The sequence below is a fragment of the Macaca nemestrina genome, chromosome 4 (genome assembly GCF_043159975.1).
Source record: "Macaca nemestrina isolate mMacNem1 chromosome 4, mMacNem.hap1, whole genome shotgun sequence".
Classification (NCBI taxonomy): domain Eukaryota; kingdom Metazoa; phylum Chordata; class Mammalia; order Primates; family Cercopithecidae; genus Macaca; species Macaca nemestrina.
The window spans coordinates 105,385,427-105,405,494 of record NC_092128.1 but is presented as its reverse complement, the minus strand read 5'-3'; the positions used below and the strand labels follow the sequence as shown (position 1 = coordinate 105,405,494).

The window sequence follows — 20,068 nt, the reverse complement described above, 5'->3', positions numbered from 1 at the left end:
GCTATAAGAAGTGAGAAAAATCTAGAGGAAACTAGGGACTCTATTAAAATCCAAACCTGAAATATTTAGGAGAATAATATCTAGGGTTCTGTTCTTGCTGAATTATACGCACTGAAAAGAGATACTAGATTCATGTAGAAAAGAGTTGTCATGGCCCACTGAGCAAGCAGGAGTCTTGGGGTAGAATTATAACAGCAATCTGATTAAGGTCTTTCTTGTTCCTTACATACAACTGGTAATCCACTGGGGATAGGGGGAGAGGTTTTCCTGCCTGTGTTTGGAAACTCAAGCCCCTTGATGTTAGTGATGACTCATAGGTGACAGACACATTAAGTGGTAAACATTGGTCAATTTAGTTAATTACATAAAAATTAGTAATTAAAATCCTAGACAACAATAAAAAACCCAAATTCTCAAGAGGATTTCAAGTATTTTCTCCCTAGGTGGGCTTGCTTCAAGTAGGAAGTCCAGCAGAGGTACCAGCCCTTCTGCTTTCTATCCTCATCTGCTAGTCCTCGTCCTCCCCCAGGTCGCTATCCACATTGGGGTCTCTCCACAGCTGGGGTACAGGGAACCAGGGAGGAGGAAGAGGACAGAGTTCTCGCTTGACTGCTGCTGTCATCAGAGGGCTTTGTGCTCTCTGTGCCTGGCTGCATCCAAAGCTGATTCTTGGTTCCCTGAGGAACTTTTCTGGGTCCTTTGGAAATTCTCCTGTGGGGTCTCGCTGGTGGCCACTTGCTTGACTTGGGCAGTGACGTTCCACCCTCCCTGGTGACCTCCAGGGAGGACTCTCTCTCTGGCAGAAATGTCTGGGGCAGGATCTTTTTTAATACAGCCTCAGGCAAACTTCGCGGTGCAGGTTCTACATCAGCCCCCTGGGCTAGGACCACAGCGCCAACCAGCCTCTCTTCAACGGTCTCAGGTGTGATGTAGTCATCGGTCCCCAATGCTCTCAAACACAGGGAACATGTCAAGCTCTGTGAGTCATCATGTGAAGCCCTCTCACTAGACTTAGTTTATGTAGACATCGAGTCACCTGTGATTAGGACAGTATGAAAGGTGAAAGAGAGACTGAGAACAGTGTCGACATCTTCACTAGATGAGGGCCTTGGCCATATGGGCACAGGCATGGGGAAGGCATTGTAGAAGGTAGTCTAGACTGATAGCATGAGCATCAGAGAAACAGAGCAGGCATGTATGTACAATACTGAAGGAGAAATGGCCTAGAGGTGGTCTAGAAAGGTAGGAAAATGTCTTCACCGCCACCACGCCATGAGGTATCTAAAAAGGAAGGTTGAGGAGCATCCTTTTGAGATGTCTTAGGGGAATCAGCCACCTCAGGAGGCAGGAGCTGGGGGCAGGAGGTTGATGGTATAGGGGAGCTGGTCCCCTAAGGAATAGAGAAACACCAGGGGTGGAGAGAAGCAGTGGGAGTTCAGATTAGGAAAGAAGCAGGGTGGGATGAAGTGGGCAGGTGGTAGGACTGGAGGGGGTTCTTCTTGATGGTGGGGGTGTAAAGCCTGATGGGTTTCTATGGTTCTGGGTGACATTAGTAGCTGCCCCCGGTGCTCTTGTTCTTTCAATGGTTAGAATTCTAATGTTGTCTTCTTCTATAGGTCCCAGGACACTTTTAAGGGCAACATGTGACTCCTGGGCCCCACCCAGTTTCCACTTGATGGGTAAACAGTGCGTTCACTTTTGAGAGGGATGCACAGGGAAACAGATTAAGACAGTATAATTTAGAATCGACTCTACCAAGGTCTCCAAAGATGTTTCCCCAAAGGCCCAGCAGGGTACAGGCTTGGAGCCGTTTTTCTCATACCGGTGCTGGGCTGCACTGGGAAAGCCCCACTCTCTTAGGCTGTGACGCAGCTGCCACAGCAGGGAGACTGATGGCCTTCCAGGCAGCTGAGCCCATTTGCCATGAAGAGTGACTTCTCAGGGCTGAAGGATCCAGGATCGAACAGATGAAATGCAGGTTTGCATATGAGGTAGACTGTCTCGTGTTTCTCACCCCCGGAAAGTCAGACTCCCTCTTCCATGTGCTCTTGTCCATTTCTGCACGTCTCTGCTGCTTAGCCTTCTTCTTTTCCATGTAACTAATTTACCTTTTTATAAAATCGTGTAAGTTACACATATTGATTACAGAAACACTAGCAAATAAAAATAAGCGAAAAGGAAAAAAATCCATAGTGGCACCCACCAGAAACGTCAAGTTTAAATTTTGATAATGCATGCATATATAATACATAGATTACACATTTAAAAATGAGATCACAATACAGATGCTACCTTGTAACCTAATTTTTTTCCTCTGAAAAGCCTGTTATGACCATCTTTTCCTGTTAAGAAATATCAATCTGTACAAGTGGCATTTTTTTTTTTTCAGGTAGTAAGATCCTTTCTTCAAATACAATTTTATCTTGAACCCAGTACAGAAAATATAGAAAGCTCAGGTAGCTTCGGTTGAAACCGAGACAGTCAGCAACTCCCAGATCTGCCCTGGAGCAGGCCAGCAAAATGAGCTCTCTGGGAGTCAGTGTGGGAAGCACAACTGGAAAAGTACTGATAAATAATATTTTTTCCGAAGGTTATACCGTACTCCAATTGTATCAGTAGCCTATTATTATCTAAGTTATTTTCCATTTTTTTTGTTATAAATAATTTATATTCATCTATTTTTCCCAGTTCTAGTTATTCCTTAGGATAAACTCTTAGAAACAGAAGAATTATTAACTTTGGACAAATATTGTTACATTTCCCTCAAAAGTGCCTACTGTTTATGGCTGTCACTATAACAATAAAAGTACCCATTTCCTTATATTCTCCTAATACTTAGATAATTCTTCCTTTTAATCTTGTTACGTGGTTGGTAAAAGTTTGTATCCAAATGTTCAATCTTGCAATTCTTTAATTAGTGGTCAGAAGAACATTTTTAAATATTTTCTTTTCATTTATTTTTTATTTATTTATTTTTTTTGACCAAGTCTCACTCTGTTGCCCAGGCTAGAGGGCTAGAGTGCAGTGGCGCGATCTCCACTCACTGCAACCTCCGCCTCCCAGGTTCAAGCAATTCTTGTGCCTCAGCCTCCTGAGTAACTGGGATTACAGGTGCGTGCCACCACGCCCGGCTAATTTTTGTATTTTTTAGTAGAGACGGGGTTTCACTATGTTGGCCAGGCTGGTCTCAAACTCCTGTCCTCAAGTGATCCACCCGCCTCGGCCTCCCAAAGTGCTGGGATTACCAGCGTGGGCCACAGCACCTGGTCTCATTTATATTTCTTTGTTTCCTGATAGTCTGTTCATGCCCTTTGCCCATTTACTCAATTAGAATGTTTTCATTTCTTTGCCAGACTTCTTTATAAAAAGGATATTTTTCTTTGCCTATTATATAAAAATATTTTCCATTTATAATTTTGCTTTTTAAGTTTGTTTATGAATATTTATTATGTATATAAATAATTTAAATTTTTATGTAGTAAAAAACTATATTTTCCTTGTTGTTTCTGCTTTTGATATGATTCCTGGAAAGGCCTTTCCTTCACTGAAATTATGAAGGTGTTACCCAAATATTCTTTTACTCTTTTTATGTTTAAAGTGTTAATTTTTTCAGTCCAACTAAAATGTACTTTGTTATTAGCTATGGCGGGTGGTGATCTAATATTTTTAAAAAAGGCCAGACAGCTATTTCAACATACAGTATAATGACTAATTCATTTTTTGCCGACTGATCTGAAATTTTGTATGATTTATATGTGTTATTCCAGTTCCAGTATTATATCGTTTTAATTATCAAAATTTTGTATTACGTTTTAATATAACACTGCATATTTCTCTTCATTATTTTGATATTTTTCTAATTAGTCTCATATTCATTTTTGGTGAAGAGCTTTAAAATTGTCAACTTTTCTGGAGTTGCTGGCTAAGAAAAATACTGCTTCAGTAAATAGCAGTAAAAAATAAATAAAACATAGCCTCCCCTCGCTTAAGCGTCCATTGCCTTGTGCCTGCACAGCTACATTTGACTCCCTCCTGGCTTCTGCCTGCTACGTGACTCTCCCAGAGAGCCCAACGACTCTCCGGGAAATCTCTTCTTTCCACGGCTTTCTCTCAGCTGAGCCGCATGTAAACCCCGAACCCCGCCTCTCAGCTGCCTTTAAATTCTGACAAGCTGCGGCACTAAAATGACTTCCGCGTTGGGTTTCCTGGAACCTCTCGCTCCCCGTTCTCACCAGCTGCCCTCACCCTATAAACTGGTGAGTATCAGTTCATCCTCTACAAGGCCAGGGAGTTCTCCCAGGGGCTGAATTATACATTATACACTTGGCTTCCGTGTTTCATCTGCTCCCTCGTGTGCTGGAAATTCTTAGACATTTCTGGTATTTGGATGGCTTCTTTCCTTGACTCTCATTCCAGACGCAGGTCTCCCCCTGTTTTTACATTTCTTCAGTGACTTTCGTTGGGACTGGGCAGGGGAAGGGAGCTGGCTAATGTGTTTCTAGGCTTTCATCTTACCCAGAAGCTATCGATGATGAGGAGTTTCCAAGCACCTAATGTTGAGCCTCTCTTAATTTTGTAGTGAGGAAATAAATTGTTTTACATCTTTAGAAAAAACTATAATATTAATTGCTGCCTTTCTGATAATTTAGGACACTGTTTGTAATATTACACAGTGTCTCCCAGAACTAGACATATTTCCCATGAGCAAACAGTTAATATTTTAACCTAGTGAATATGGTGACACATGTAATCCATCATGTCACCCTCTTGGCTATGGGTCTCAAGTCTGTACCTCTAACAAGTTTCCTGGGACTTCCCTCATGCAATTTCCTATACTTATTTTTCCTTCACTTCGATTTCTTCATCTTAAAATACTTTGGCGTCAATGTCCTTTTGTCCACTACATTTAATCCTTTCTGAAGTCGGCTAGGCATAAATAAATAGATGGATAAATAAGTGTATCATGGGCCAGGCGCAGTGTCTCACGCCTTGTAATCCCAGCACTTTGGAAGGCCAAGTTGGATTGCTTGAGCCCAGGAGTTTGAGACCAACCTGGCCAACATGGTGAAACCCCATCTCTACTAAAAATACAAAAATTAGGGAGGCATGGTGGTGTGCACCTGTAATCCCAGCTGCTTGGGAGGCTGAGGCTTAAGAATCACTTGAACTTGGGAGGCAGAAGTTGCAGCGAGCTGACATCACACTACTGCCCTCCAGCCTGGGCGACAGAATGAGACTCCGTCTTAAAAAAAAAAAAAAAAAAAAGTGTATCACAAATCCATGAATGTAAACCAAAAATAAAGTTATAAAGTCCCCCAACCATCTGAATGGATTTCCTCTTCAGTCAAGGCTCTTTTAAGATTTAACCTGCAAGGCTGTTCCAGGCCATGATGGGAAGTGGGCAGTGGGACATGTCTCATTATACCTCTCCACCATTAACATTAACACAGACTTTAAGTCTGATGAGAAACGTTTTACAACCTAGTCTCCCTGAAGAGGAAAGCTGAAAGTTTCCTCTACAAATAAGAACTTTGGTCTCCACAGTTCTTTATCTTAACTCAGACATTCCTTTCTATTGATCCCAGGTCTTTAGATAAACTCAACTAATTGTCAACCAGAAAAAATTTAAATCTACCTATAATCTGGAAAGTTCGCCCATGCACCCCACCCCACCCTACCCAACCCTGCCATTTTGGACCAACCCTAAGTATTTCCTAAATGTGTTTGATTGAAGTCTCATGTCTCCCTAAAATGTATAAAACCAAGCTGCACCCTGACCACCTTGGGCACATATTCTCATGACCTTCTGAGGGCTTTGTCCATCGCCACTGATATTTCATTCAGAATAAACCTCTACAAATATTTTACAGAGTTTGACGCTTCATTGACACATCTTGCATACCTATGTCGTGAAATGTCTCTCCTATCTCCCCTGCCTCATCCATTTCTTGCCTCCTCTATCATAATAACTAGGGCTTAATCCATGTCCCTGCAAAGGACACGAACTCACCTTTTTTTATGGCTGCATGGTATTCCATAGTGTATATGTGCCACATTTTCTTAATCCAGTCTATCATTGATGGACATTTGGGTTGGTTCCAAGTCTTTGCTCTTGTGAATAGTGCCACAATAAACATACGTGTGCATGTGTCTTTATAGTAGCATGATTTATAATCCTTTGGATATATACCAGTAATGGGATTGCTGGGTCAAATGGTATTTCTAGTTCTAGATCCTCGAGGAATTGCTACACTGCCTTCCACAATGGTTGAACTAATTTACACTCCCACCAAAGTGTAAAGGCATTCCTATTTCTCCACACCCTCTCCGGGATCTATTGTTTCCTGACTTTTTAATGATCAACATTCTAATTGGCATGAGATGGTATCTCATTGTGGTTTTGATTTGCATTTCTCTGATGACCAGTGATGATAAGCATTTTTTCATGTGTCTGTTGGCTGCATAAATGTCTTCTTTTGACAAGTGTCTGTTCACATCCTTTGCCCACTTTTTGATAGGGTTGTTTGTTTTTTCTTGTAAATTTGTTTGAGTTCTTTGTAAATTCTGGATATTAACTCCTTGTCAGATGGGTAGATTGCAAAAATTGTCTCCCATTCTGTAGGTTGCCTGTTCACTCTGATGGTAGTTTCTTTTGCTGTGCAGAAGCTCTTTAGTTTAATTATATCCCATTTGTCTATTTTGGCTTTTGTTGCCATTGCTTTTGGTGTTTTAGTCATGAAGTCCTTGCCCATGCCTATGTCCTGAATGGTGTTGCCTAGGATATCTTCTAGGGTTTTTATGGTTTTAGGTTTAACATTTAAGTCTTTAATCCATCTTGAATTAATTTTTGTATAAGGTGTAAGGAAGGGATCCAGTTTCAGCTTTCTACATATGGCTAGCCAGTTTTCCCAGCACAATTTATTAAATAGGGAATCCTTTCCCTATTTCTTGTTTTTGTCAGGTTTGTCAAAGATCAGATGGTTGTAGATGTGTGGTGTTATTTCTGAGGCCTCTGTTCTGTTGCATTGGTCTATATATCTGTTTCTGTACCAGTACCATGCTGTTTTGGTTACTGTGGCCTTGTAGTATAGTTTGAAGTCAGGTAGCTTGATGTCTCCATCTTTGTTCTTTTGGCTTAGGATTGTCTTGGCCATGCAGTCTCTTTTTTGGTTCCATATGAACTTTAAAGTAGTTTTTTCCAATTCTGTGAAGAAAGTCATTGGTAGCTTGATGAGGATGGCACTGAATCTATAAATTACCTTGGGCAATATGGCCCTTTTCACTATATGGATTCTTCCCATCCATGAGCATGGAATGTTCTTCCATTTGTTTGTGTCCTTTTTTATTTCATTGAGCAGTGATTTGTAGTTCTCTTTGAAGAGGTCCTTCGCATCCCTTGTAAGTTGGATTGCTAGGTATTTTATTCTCTTTGTAGCAATTATGAATCAGAGTTCACTCATAATTTGGCTCTCTATTTGTCTGTTATTGGTGTATAGGAATGCTTGTAATTTTTGCATGTTGATTTTGTATCCTGAGACTTTGCTGAAGTTGCTTATCAGCTTAAGGAGATTTTGGGCTGAGACAATGGGGTTTTCTAAATATACAATCATGTCATTTGCAAACAGGGACAATTTTACTTCCTCTTTTCCTAATTGAATAGCCTTTATTTCTTTCTCTTGCCTGATTGCCCTGGCCAGAACTTCCAACACTATGTTGAATAGGAGTGGTGAGAGGGGGCATCCCTGTCTTGTGCCAGTTTTCAAAGGGAATTTTTCCAGTTTTTGCCCATTCAGTATGATATTGGCTGTGGGTTTGTCATAAATAGCTCTTATTATTTTGAGGTACATTCCATCAATACCGAATTTATTGAGCGTTTTTAGCATGAAGGGCTGTTGAATTTTGTCAAAAGCCTTTTCTGCATCTATTGAGATAATCATGTGGTTTTTGTCATTGGTTCTGTTTATGTGATGGATTACATTTATTGATTTGTGTATGTTGAACCAGTCTTGCATCCCAGGGATGAAGCTGACTTGATCGTGGTGGATAAGCTTTTTGATGTGCTGCTGGATTCTGTTTGCCAGTACTTTATTGAGGATTTTTGCATTGATGTTCCTCAGGGATATTGGTCTAAAATTCTCTTTTTTTTGTTGCGTGTCTGCCAGGCTTTGGTATCAGGATGATGTTGGCCTCATAAAATGAGTTAGGGAGGATTCCCTCTTTTTCTATTGATTGGAATAAGTTCAGAAGTAATAGTACCAACTCCTCTTTGTACCTCTGGTACAATTCGGTTGTGAATCAATCTGGTCCTGGACTTTTTTTGGTTGGTAGGCTATTAATTATTGCCTCAATTTCGGAGCCTATTAATGGTCTATTCAGAGATTCAACTTCTTCCTGGTTTAGTCTTGGGAGGGTGTATGTGTCCAGGAATTTATCCATTTCTTCTAGATTTTCTAGTTTATTTGCATAGAGGTGTTTATAGTATTCTCTGATGGTAGTTTGTATTTCTATGGGATCGGTGGTGATATCCACATTATCATTTTTTATTGCGTCTGTTTGATTATTCTCTTTTCTTCTTTATTAGTCTTGCTGGCAGTCTATCAATGTTGTTGATCTTTTAAGAAAACCACCTTCTGGATTCATTGAGTTTTTGAAGGGTTTTTTGTATCTCTATCTCCTTCATTTCTTCTCTGATCTTAGTTATTTCTTGCCTTCTGCTAGCTTTTGAATGTGTTTGCTCTTGCTTCTCTAGTTCTTTTAATTGTGATGTTAGGGTGTCGATTTTAGAACTTCCCTGCTTTCTCTTATGGGCATTTATTTCTACAAATTTTCCTCTATACGCTACTTTAAATGTATCCCAGAGATTCTGGTACATTGTATCTTTGTTCTTATTGGTTTCAAAGAACATCTTTATTTCTGCCTTCATTTCGTTATTTACCCAGTAGTCGTTCAGGAGTGGGTTATTCAGTTTACATGTAGTTGTGTGGTTTTGAGTGAGTTTCTTAATCCTGAGTTCTAATTTATCGCACTGTTGTCTAAGAGACAGGTTGTTGTGATTGCTGTTCTTTTACATTTGCTTAGGAGTGCTTTACTTCCAATTATGCAGTCAATTTTAGAATAAGCGTGATGTGGTGCTGAAAAGAATGTATATTCTGTTGATATGGGGTGGAGATTTCTGTAGATATCTATTAAGTCTGCTTGGTGCAGAGCTGAGTTCAAGTCCTGAATATCCTTGTGAACTTCTGTCTCATCGATCTTTCTAATATTGACAGTGGGGTGTTAAAGTCTCCCATTATTCTTGTGTTGGAGTCTAAGTCTTTTTGTAGGTCTCTAAGGACTTGCTTTGTGAACCTGAGTGCTCCTGTATTGGGTGCATATATATTTAGGTTAGTTAGCTCTTCTTGTTGAATTGATCCTTTTACCATTATGAAATGGCCTTCTTTGTCTCTTTTGATCTTTGTTGGTTTAAAGTCTGTTTTATCAGAGACTAGTATTGCAACCCCTGCTTTTCTTTTGCTTTCCATTTTCATGGTAGATCTTCCTACATCCCTTTATTTTGAGCCTATGTGTATCTCTGCACATGAGATGGGTCTCCTGAATACAGCACACTGATGGGTCTTGACTCTTTATCCAATTTGCCGGTCTGTGTCTTTTAATTTAGCCCATTTACATTTAAGGTTAATATCGTTATGTGTGAATTTGATCCTGTCATTATGATGTTAGCTGGTTATTTTGCCCATTAATTGATGCAGTTTCTTCTTAGCACCAATGGTCTTTCCAATTTGGCATGTTTTTGCAGTGGTTGGTACTGGTTGTTCCTTTCCATGTTTAGTGCTTCCTTCAGGAGCTCTTGTAAGGCAGGCGTGGTGGTGACAAAATCTCTCAGCATTTGTTTGTCTGTAAAGAATTTTATTTCTCCTTCACTTATGAAGCTTAGTTTGGCTGGATATGAAATTCTGGGTTGAAAATTCTTTTCTTTAAGAATGTTGAATGTTGGCCCCCACTCTCTTCTGGCTTGCAGGGTTTCTGCCAAGAGATCTGCTGTTAGTGTGACGGGCTTCCCTTTGTGGGTAACCTGACCTTTCTCTCTGGCTGCCCTTACCATTTTTTCCTTCATTTTAACCTTTGTGAATCTGACAATTATGTGTCTTGGGGTTGCTATTCTGGAGGATTATCTTTGTGGTGTTCTCTGTATTTCCTGAATTTGAAAATTGGCCTTGTTTGCTAGGTTGGGGAAGTTCTCCTGGATACTATCCTGAAGGGTGTTTTCCAACTTGGTTCCATTCTCCTGATCACTTTCAGGTACACCAATCAGACATAGATTTAGTCTTTTCACATAGCCCCATATTTCTTGGAGGCTTTGTTTGTTTCTTTATTCTCTTTTCTCTCTAACCTTGTCTTCTCACTTTATTTCATTAATTTGATCTTCAGTCACTGACAACCTTTCTTCCACTTGATTGAATCAGCTATTGAAGCTTGTGCATGCATCACAAAGTTCTCGTGCCATGGTTTTCAGCTCCATCAGGTCATTGAAGGTCTTCTCTACACTGTTTATTCTAGTTAGCCATTTGTCTAACCTTTTTTGAAGGTTTTCAGTTTCCTTGCGATGGGTTTGAACATGCTCCTTTAGCTCGGAGAAGTTTGTTATTACCGACCTTCTGAAGCCTACTTCTGTCAACTCGTCAAAGTCATTCTCAGTCCAGCTTTGTTCTATTGTTGGTGAGGAGCTGCAATCCTTTGGAGGAGAAGAGGCCCTCTGGTTTTCAGGATTTTCAGCTTTCCTGTTCTGGTTTCTTCCCATTGTTGTGGTTTTATCTACCTTTGATCTTTGATGTTGGTGACCTACAGATGGGGTTTTGGTGTAGATGTCCTTTTTGTTGATGTTGGTGCTATTCCTTTCTGTTTGTTCGTTTTTCTTCTAACAGTCAGGTCCCTCAGCTGCAGGTCTGTCAGAGTTTCCTGGAGGTCCACTCCAGACCCTGTTTGCCTGGGTATCACCAGCAGAGGCTGTGAACAGCAAATATTGCAGAACAGCAAATATTGGTGGCTGATCCTTCCTCTGGAAGCTTTGTCCCAGAGGGGCACCCGCCTATATGAGGTGTCTGTTGGCCCCTGCTGGGAGGTGTTTCCCAGTTAGTCTACACAGGTGTCAGAGACCCACTTGAGGAGGCAGTCTGTCCATTCTCAGAGCTCAAACAATGTGCTGGAAGAACCACTGTGCTCTTCAGAGCTGTCAGACGGAGACGTTTAAGTCTGCAGAAGCTGTCTGCTGCCTTTTGTTCAGCTATGTCCTGCCCACAGAGGTGGAGCCTATAGAGGTAGTAGGCCTTGCTGAACTGTGGTGGGCTCCGCCCAGTTTGAGCTTCCTGGCTGCTTTGTTTACCTACTCATACCTCAGCAATGGTGGACGCCCCTCCCTCAGCCAGGCTGCTGCCTCACAGTTCGATCTCAGACTGCTGTGCTAGCAGTGAGCAAGGCTCCATGGGCATGGGACCTGCTGAGCCAGGCATGAGAGAGAATCTCCTTGTCTGCCAGTAGCTAAGTCCTTGGGAAAAGTGCAGTATTTAGCATGAGTGTCCGGTTTTTCCAGGTGCAGTCTGTCCTGGCTTCCCTTGGCTAGGAAAGGGAAATCCCCCCACCACTTGTGCTTCCCGGGTGAGGTGATGGCCTGCCCTGCTTTGGCTAACACTCTGTGGGCTGCACCCACTGTCCAACTAGTCCCAGTGAGAAAAACCAGGTATCTCAGTTGGAAATGCAGAAATCACCTGTCTTCTGCATCGATCATGCTGGGAACTGCAGACCGGAGCTGTTCCTATTCGACCATCTTGGAACAGATCCCTAGCAAATTCTTAAGTATACAATTTAGTATTGTTCCTTATATGTCTTATGCTGTACAGTAGGCATAACAAGCATGATCAAAATAAATTAATTTTAATTGCACACAACACATTTATCTTCATGTAAAAATTACTGCCTTGCATATAAGTTCCTGTGGTGGTCACACCACTGGTCTAACTCCCATAACTAGAAGCGAGGTCAGATGTCAAGTTTGGTGTGAGTTTTTGCAAATAATTGTTTATTTTTCCTAGAGTTTTCTTTTGTGTGTTCTCTCTTTCTGCTCCTCTCTTTCGGTACACAGTATCTAGCACTGTTTTGAGTTTTTGACTTTAATGTCATTCTGCGTGGATTTTTGTGCATGTTGTTTTTGTCACTCAGCATACAATGTAGATATGTTCATGTTGATGTGTATTACTGCCCATGGCTCTACCACTTCCACATTGAGAGGCAGGCTATATAGCATTTGAGGGTGCTGGAGCTAGACCCAAACTGTATGGATTCAAATCCTGCTCCTGCACTTACTAGCTGTGACCTTGGGCAAATTACTTTCACTCTTGGAACAATAATTGCCTTACCTGTAAAATGCAGATAATAATAGAGCCCACCTCACAGAGATATTATGAATATTAAAATATTTAATATGTATAAACCAGAATCATGAATGACATCTAGTATGCAATCAATAAACATAAGCTACTGAAACTTCTTCCATAGACTAGTTAACCATTCCTCCACTGAGACATGCCAAGGTTAGCAATGAATTCCTGCTACTGTAGGCAATGCCATGATATATATCACATATATATACATGCACACATGTGGGTGTTTCTCCAGAGCACATACCAGGAAGTCATATCAAAGGGCTGCACATTTTATATTTCAATAAGATGTGTTTACTTATACCCCTGTCAATAGTAAATGAAATTACCCTATTTCACCCCACTTCTTGTAGATCCTTGTTGACGTTAATCATATTTATCCTAAAATTCTGCTACCTCTATTAAATTTGCTTCCCTAGATGCAAATTGTGTGGAATGAGATTTTAAATGTATTATCTGTTTTCTACAGTTTGGATTTTGTCATTTTTTAAATAACATTTGATTGCACCTCATTTTTGTGGTCAAGATTTTTTGTTAGGTTCTTTATCAGTTTTCAAAGTTATCTGGAGGAAGGGAGGACAGGTTGCTAAACACTCGCTTTGTATTTGCTTTCAGGGTGTATGGAGGAGAGTTGTCTCTGATTGTGGGCAGAGCAGTAGGCAGCTAGTCTTGTGAATATGTACCCACCCTTCCTCTAGGGCATTACTGCTCCCCAGAGCCCCACTCTGCCAGGGAAACTTGCTGTGATTAATTAAAATCCAGGGAAACTTGCTGTGATTAATCCTCTGTGTTGTACTTAAAAAATCACCTTGTCAGTTGCCTCAGTTCCTCTCCTGCACTCCATATTTATGCAGCCTGTTCAGGAAGTGCTCTTAAGGCCTCCCATCCCACTTCAGCATCTCCTGGGAGTTTTGTAGGCTGTGTGGTCTCAGCCTTCCCCCTGACCTATCTGCTTCCTTTTCTTAGGGATCCCTCACCATTTCTGGATCAAGGAGAGTTTCCTTTTTTGTTGTTGTTTTTTTACCAATACGATGATCAATTTAAAATGTCTTTCTGATTATTTCTATGGTTTTGGATAAGGAGGACAAGGTGTTTGTCTCTGGAAAATCAGAAGTTAGTGTGGGAGAGTTTGTTTTTTTGGACAGGTATGCATGTCAACACTGCTCTAGAGGAAAAAGACGGAAGCAGCAGCATCAAGGTAAATGGTCACAAAGTGGGTCAGTAACCCACCTTCCTTAGTGGCTCTGGGCTGTCCATGGGAACCATCAACATTTTTCAGGCATCTAAGTTTTCTTTTATACATCTTTTTGGACAATCAGACCCATGAAATGAGGAAAGAGGTGGAAGAAGAAAATGAAGAGAGGAGAAGAAAGAGAGGGAAAGAGGAGGAAGATCACTATTACTAAAAGTAAAATATTAGTGAAAACAATCCTACCCTCACACAAGGACAATTCTTTATGAAAGATCACCTGGTCAAGCCAGCTTACCTCCTTGAAGGAACTCCATGGGGTAGACGATGGCATGGTATCTGTCTATGCTGAGGGACACCAGGACGTAGGTAGAGGCGTAGAGCAGCACAACCTAAAGAGAGAAATGAGAGGAAGCTCATGACTTCAAAGAGGTGAGGAAATGCACATAATGGAAAGAATAGCACCTTGTGTTATTTAGAAACCTGAGAGGTGAACCAAAGAAAGAGTGAGTGTTGGGTTAGGAAGGGAAATAACTCTCTTATATGGACAAGAGAAAGGGAAATACTGGGTGGAAGAGGGCAGTTTCTCAGCAAAGACCCCACCTTCAAGCCTGGAAACCAGTGGTCCTAAATGAGAACAGGTATTCCTGTTTTTGTGCCCAAAAAAGTGCTGTTGGCCAGCCACATGCCCCTATCCTGTACCCACATAAACCCCAAATCCCAGGCTCCAGAAGGAGATGAGCAGACGAATGGCAGAATGGCATGGCAGAGAAGGAAAGAAGAGAAGGACGGTCTGAACACCAAGAGGAGTTCAGCTGGGGACAATCAGAGAGGAGATTGGCCCTGGATAGCCAAACTCCAGGGGAAGATCATCTTCCCACTCCATCCCCCTTCCAGCTCCCCATCCATCCCACTGAGAACCACCTCCACCACTCAATAAAACTCCTGCATTCATCCTTCAAATCTGTGTGTGACCTGACTCTTCCTGGACTATGGACAAGGACCTGAGGACCAAGAGGGTACTGAGCTGGTTACCACTTAAGCCATCTGCAGGCAGCAGAGTTAAAACAGCACTATAACACTGCGGCTTCAAGAGTCATAGGCACCCACCCCAGACACTACTGTGGGGCTGGAGTTCAAAGCACTTGCCCTGGCTCCTGCACCTACCCTTCTGTGTGCTTCCCCTCCTATAAGGAGTTTGAGCTTGAGGCAGCTGAACAGAGAGCCATACCCTTGTCCCATGTCCTGTGATGGATGGACCAGGGAACTCTCCCTTTTCATCTCCACACCAGGAGGCAGATTTTGGTCCCTGGTGCTAGAATTTGTACTGCTGGCCATGATGAGTGAGAATGCTTCCAGTTCTTTCTTGCTCACTTATTCCCTTGGCCTCTTGGAAACTCCGTATTTCAGGATCAGCCCTTGACATTTGCATGGTACATTTGTTTGTAATTGACTTTTAAAGCTAAACTATTTTTTTTCTGCCACAATTGACATTCCAGAATAATTAGAAACAAAAGTTCAGTTGTCTTTTATCAGTGGGAGTTGAGAGATGATAGAAGGGTTCCGGTTTTAGGGAGCCTATGTGTGGTATTGAATCATTTATCATCAACAGCACTGACACCATCAGAAAGCTCCCCTTTTTCATCCACTTCATTAGGCTCAGGCTTTGGGTCTCCTCTTCCTTCCCACTGTCTCTTTTATTAACTTTATCCACACCTTTTAATTATCTGTGTACAATCTTTTTTGCATAATTAGAAAAGGAAATTGGGATTTAAGAAGTTAATTTCTCTTATGTGAAGAGCATATTTAGAATGTGATTAAATGCAATATATTTGAAGGGATGATCAAGGTGGACATTTTTCAGGTAACTTGGAGCCTCATTTCTACCAAGAGTTTGGCTGTATCTCTGCTTTGTAACATTAAGATCAAATCCAGAGGGAGTAGGAGAGTAACTTGTAGACTGAAGTCTAACGGAGAGCATTTACTTCACTTTCTTCTTGGCAATTACCTTTGTTCTGAATTCATGCCTTTTTGTTCTTTCTCTGGATCAGACAAATGACAATCAAATACATTGTTGTTCTTTATTGTTTGTTATTTCCACAATGCATCTCAGCACTAATGTTGTGAAAGGCACCATAGGGAGGAGGTTCTGGGGAATGATTAGAAATTCAAGGCTTATAAGAAAGAATGAGATAATGTGCTTTGCAGGGACATGGATGGACATGGATGGAGGGCGTTATCTTCAGCAGGAACAGAAAACAAAATACTGCATATTCTCACTTATAAGTGGAAGCTAAATGATGAGAACACATGATACACAGAGAGGAAAAACACACACTGGGGCCTATAGGAGGGTGTAGGGTGCGGGGAGGGAGAGGATCAGGAAAAATGACTAATGAGTATGAAGCTTAATACCTGGATGATGAAATAATCTGTACAACAAACCCTCATGACACAAGTTTACCTGTGTAACAAACCTACACATGCACCCCTGAACTTAAAATAAAAGTTAGAAAAAAGGTTAAAAAAAAGAAATTGAAGGCTCCCATGAAAACTATAAGGAAAAATTATTTATTGGGAAAAAGTGATAAATAGAGAGAAAAATGAATGACTAGGTTTAAGAAAAAAAAATCGATCGTCTACTTAGACAAAACTGGGGTTTCTACCTGTGATCCATGAATTTAGAATTATTAAGGCTGGCTACAAACAGAAGAGGAGGTGGCATCAGAGAAGGATGAAAAAGAAAGCACACAATGGCAGAACCCTGTGGGGTGGAACATCATGGTGAGAAGGTTATAAGGATCTTGGGGCTCTGCAGCTGTCTTGAGGGAGGTGACAGGCACAGTTCAGAATCTGGAGCGAAAGGAAAAGCCACAAACAAGAGTGTCCAGAAGAGCAGTCAATGTTGATAAAAAGATGCCGACTTTGAGATACAATCAAAAGAGTATTTAATTTCAGAGATCAACCATCTTCAGGCATTTAAGGCAGGGTAAAAAAAATTGAAGGTTACCTGAAGGAAATGCATCTTAAATTATCATGCCTCTTTCCCACAAAACTTAATGCCAGAAAATAGTAAAACAACATGTTCAGACTTTTGAAAAAAATTATGATCCAAGAACTTTGTAAATATAATTTCTGTGCCAAGGCACAGAACAATTTTCTCAGATATATAAGAAGGAAGAAAATATAACATTATATACTCTTCCTGGCATACTTCAGCTAATTGAGAATTGAATCAAAAATAAAAATTCAAGAAGAGGAAAGAGCATAGAATAATAACAACTATGGTAAGCAATGAAGTTAGAAACACATGAAATGCTTACAAAATAGTTATAAATATGATTATGAAACATTTCAGGAAAAACTTAAGGGAGTTGAGTGAAGGGACACAGTACAAAAGACATCATGTTCAATTTTGTTATGTATTTTGGGTATCTCTTTTGTTTTTTACCTTGATAGACATATATTAAAGCTAAAAGTTAAAGATAAGCTATGATAGAGTGAAATAAAAATGAAGAAATTTTAATCATCTTCCTATGGTGGCTATAACAAATTACTATAAACTTGATGGCTTAAAACAACATAAATTTATTCTCGCACAGCTCTGGAGACCAGAAGTCCAAAATCAGTTATACTGGGCAAAAATAAAAGTTTGGCAAGGCCATGATTCCTCCAGAGACTCTAGGGGAGAATCTGTTCCTTGCCTGTTCTGGCTTCAGGTGACTGCCAACAGTCTTTGGCTTGTGACCATATCAGCCCAAGCTCTGCCTTTTCCTCTTCTGTCTGTGTGTCACGCCCCCTTCTGCCTCCCTCTTGTGATTGCATTTGTGACTCACTGGGATAAACCAGAATAATCTCCCAGTTTTAAGATCTTTAACTTAATTACATTTGCAAAGTTCCCTTTTCTTATATAAGGTAACATCACAGGTTCCAGGGATTAGAATATGGATTTTGTGGGGGGTGGGGAGGACTTTTTGCAAGCCTACCACAATTGATAATCAAATAAAAAGAAAAAACAAGTAAATAGCAAAAAAGAAACAAACAAAAACTCTTTAATATAGAAAGACTAAACTGAGGTAACTGAAATAACACCAAACCGAAACACTATCTGTCACAATACATGTGAATGACTTAAGCTCTTTCATTAAGAAAATAACTTGTTTTAAAACTTCCCTAAGGTCCAATTATATACTGTTTAAAAGAGAAAAATTTAAAACCACATCACTTAGATATCTAAGTGTGGAAATAGAGGGATGGCCAAAGGTATATCAAGCAAGTAAAAATTAAAGAAGGCATTCATTACAACACTGCTATTAGACAAATTAAATTCAAAGCAAACAGCATTTCATGTGATAAAGGATTGTTTATATTGATAAAAGATACAACACATGATGGCAATAGAATATTCACAAACTTATATGTTACAAGTAACATAACACTAAATATATAATGAAATTGTTCAAAGTTTTACAGAAGAATAAACAAAAATATATAGAGAGAAAAAGTAGACTTCATAACATAAGAATAATATACATCACTGTAAAATATCTGGACATTTCAAAAATTGGCAATATACTAAACTACCAAGAAAAAAAAAAAACCCTCTCAATAGCTCTAAAAAGTAGGACTTAACGCAAATCACATATTTAAAACAATGAGCAATGAAGCAGAAATTAGTAACATGCTTAAAAAAAAAATACCACTTGGAAATTTAAACACCCTCATAATTAACTCGAGTCAAGAAGGAAATCAAAGTACAATTATAGTCAATTCATAAATGTCAACAATGAAAACTCTACACATCAACAACATATGGGATACCATTCGGAGAACAGATGGCAGCTCGAGGACATATGTCTGAATTCTCACTACCCCACCCCTTAATTCTGACAGAAATGACCTAGGAAATATAAAACTAAAGAAAATCTTGCACAGAGAAGTGAGACTTAAATGCTGGAAACAGAGAAATTTTACTTAGAAAAATGCCAGATTGGATTCATATAAAGGAGGATCCCTGGACTGACTTTAAGAAAATAGACTTATTTTTCAGAACAATTTTATATTTACAAAAAATTGCAAAAAACAGAGAGAGTTTCCCTGTGACTCCCTCCCATCTATATACTTTTCCTTGTCATTAACATCTTGTAGTTCATTTGTTAAAACTAATGAACCAATATGGATATATTATTAACTAAAGTCCATTGTTTATATTAAGGTTCACTGTGTTGGACAGTTCTAGGGGTTTTGACAATTGCATAATGTTATGTATCCACCATTATGTATCAGAAGAGTTTCACTGTCCTAAAAATCCATTCAGTTTCATTATATATTTAGTGTTATGTTACTTGTTACATATAAGTTTGTGAATATTCTTGCCATCGTGTGTTAATTGCCATCGTGTGTTGTATCTTTTATCTATTCATCTCTTTCCTCCTCCAAATCTCTGGCAACACTGGTTTCTTACTCTTCTATAGTTTTGCCTTTTTGAGAATGTAATATAGTTGAATCATTTAGTATGAAGCTTTTTCAGACTGGCTTCTTTCACTTAGCAATGGGCTTTTAAGATTCCTCCATGTTGCCCGGCGCGGTGGCTCAAGCCTGTAATCCCAGCACTTTGGGAGGCCGAGACGGGCGGATCACGAGGTCAGGAGATCGAGACCATCCTGGCTAACACGGTGAAACCCCGTCTCTACTAAAAAAATACAAAAAACTAGCCGGGTGAGGTGACGGGCGCCTGTAGTCCCAGCTACTCGGGAGGCTGAGGCAGGAGAATGGCGTGAACCCAGAGGCGGAGCTTGCAGTGAGCTGAGATCCGGCCACTGCACTCCAGCCTGGGCAACAGAGCGAGACTCCGGCTCAAAAAAAAAAAAAGATTCCTCCATGTCTTTTCATGGCTGGATAGCGCATTTTGTTATATCACTGAATAATATCCCATTTAATGGATGTACCACAGTTTATCCATTCAGCTTTTGAGAAACATCTTGTTTGCTTCCAGGTTTTGGTGATTATGAATAAAGCTGCTGTAAACATTCTTGTATGGACATAAGTTGTCAACTCAATTGAGTAAATACCTAGCCTTACAATTGCTGGTTTGTATGGTAAGACCATGTTTAGTTCTGTGAGAAACTGCTAAATTATCTTCCAAAGTGACTGTACTATTTTGAATTCCCAGGAGCAATGAATGAAAGTTCCTATTAATATTCATCCTCATCATCTATTGGTATTTTCAGTTTTTTAAATTTTAGTGATTATCTAATAGATGTGTAGTGTTATCTCGTTGTTTTAATTTGCAATTCCATAATGGCATATGATTTTGAACTTCTTTCTCTATATTTACTTACCATCTTCTTGGTGAAGTGTTTATTCAGATCTTTTGCCCATTTTTGAAATCAGTTGTTTGTTTTCTTATTGTTGAGTTTTAAGAGTTCTTTGTACATATTTGGAT

The 20,068-nt window shown here is 40.0% G+C and overlaps 1 protein-coding gene across 3 annotated transcripts in view; it reads right to left on the bottom strand.

Moving 5' to 3' along the window:
- LOC105475841 (neuropeptide S receptor 1) overlaps nucleotides 1-20,068 on the bottom strand; it is a 232,641-nt gene that overhangs the window by 52,691 nt on the left and 159,882 nt on the right. For all 3 annotated transcript variants that reach the window (XM_071095023.1, XM_011731389.2, XM_071095024.1), the window contains exon 4: nucleotides 13,922-14,015. In XM_071095023.1, the coding sequence (XP_070951124.1) occupies nucleotides 13,922-14,015 (94 nt within the window). The remainder of the gene's footprint in view (nucleotides 1-13,921; nucleotides 14,016-20,068) is intronic.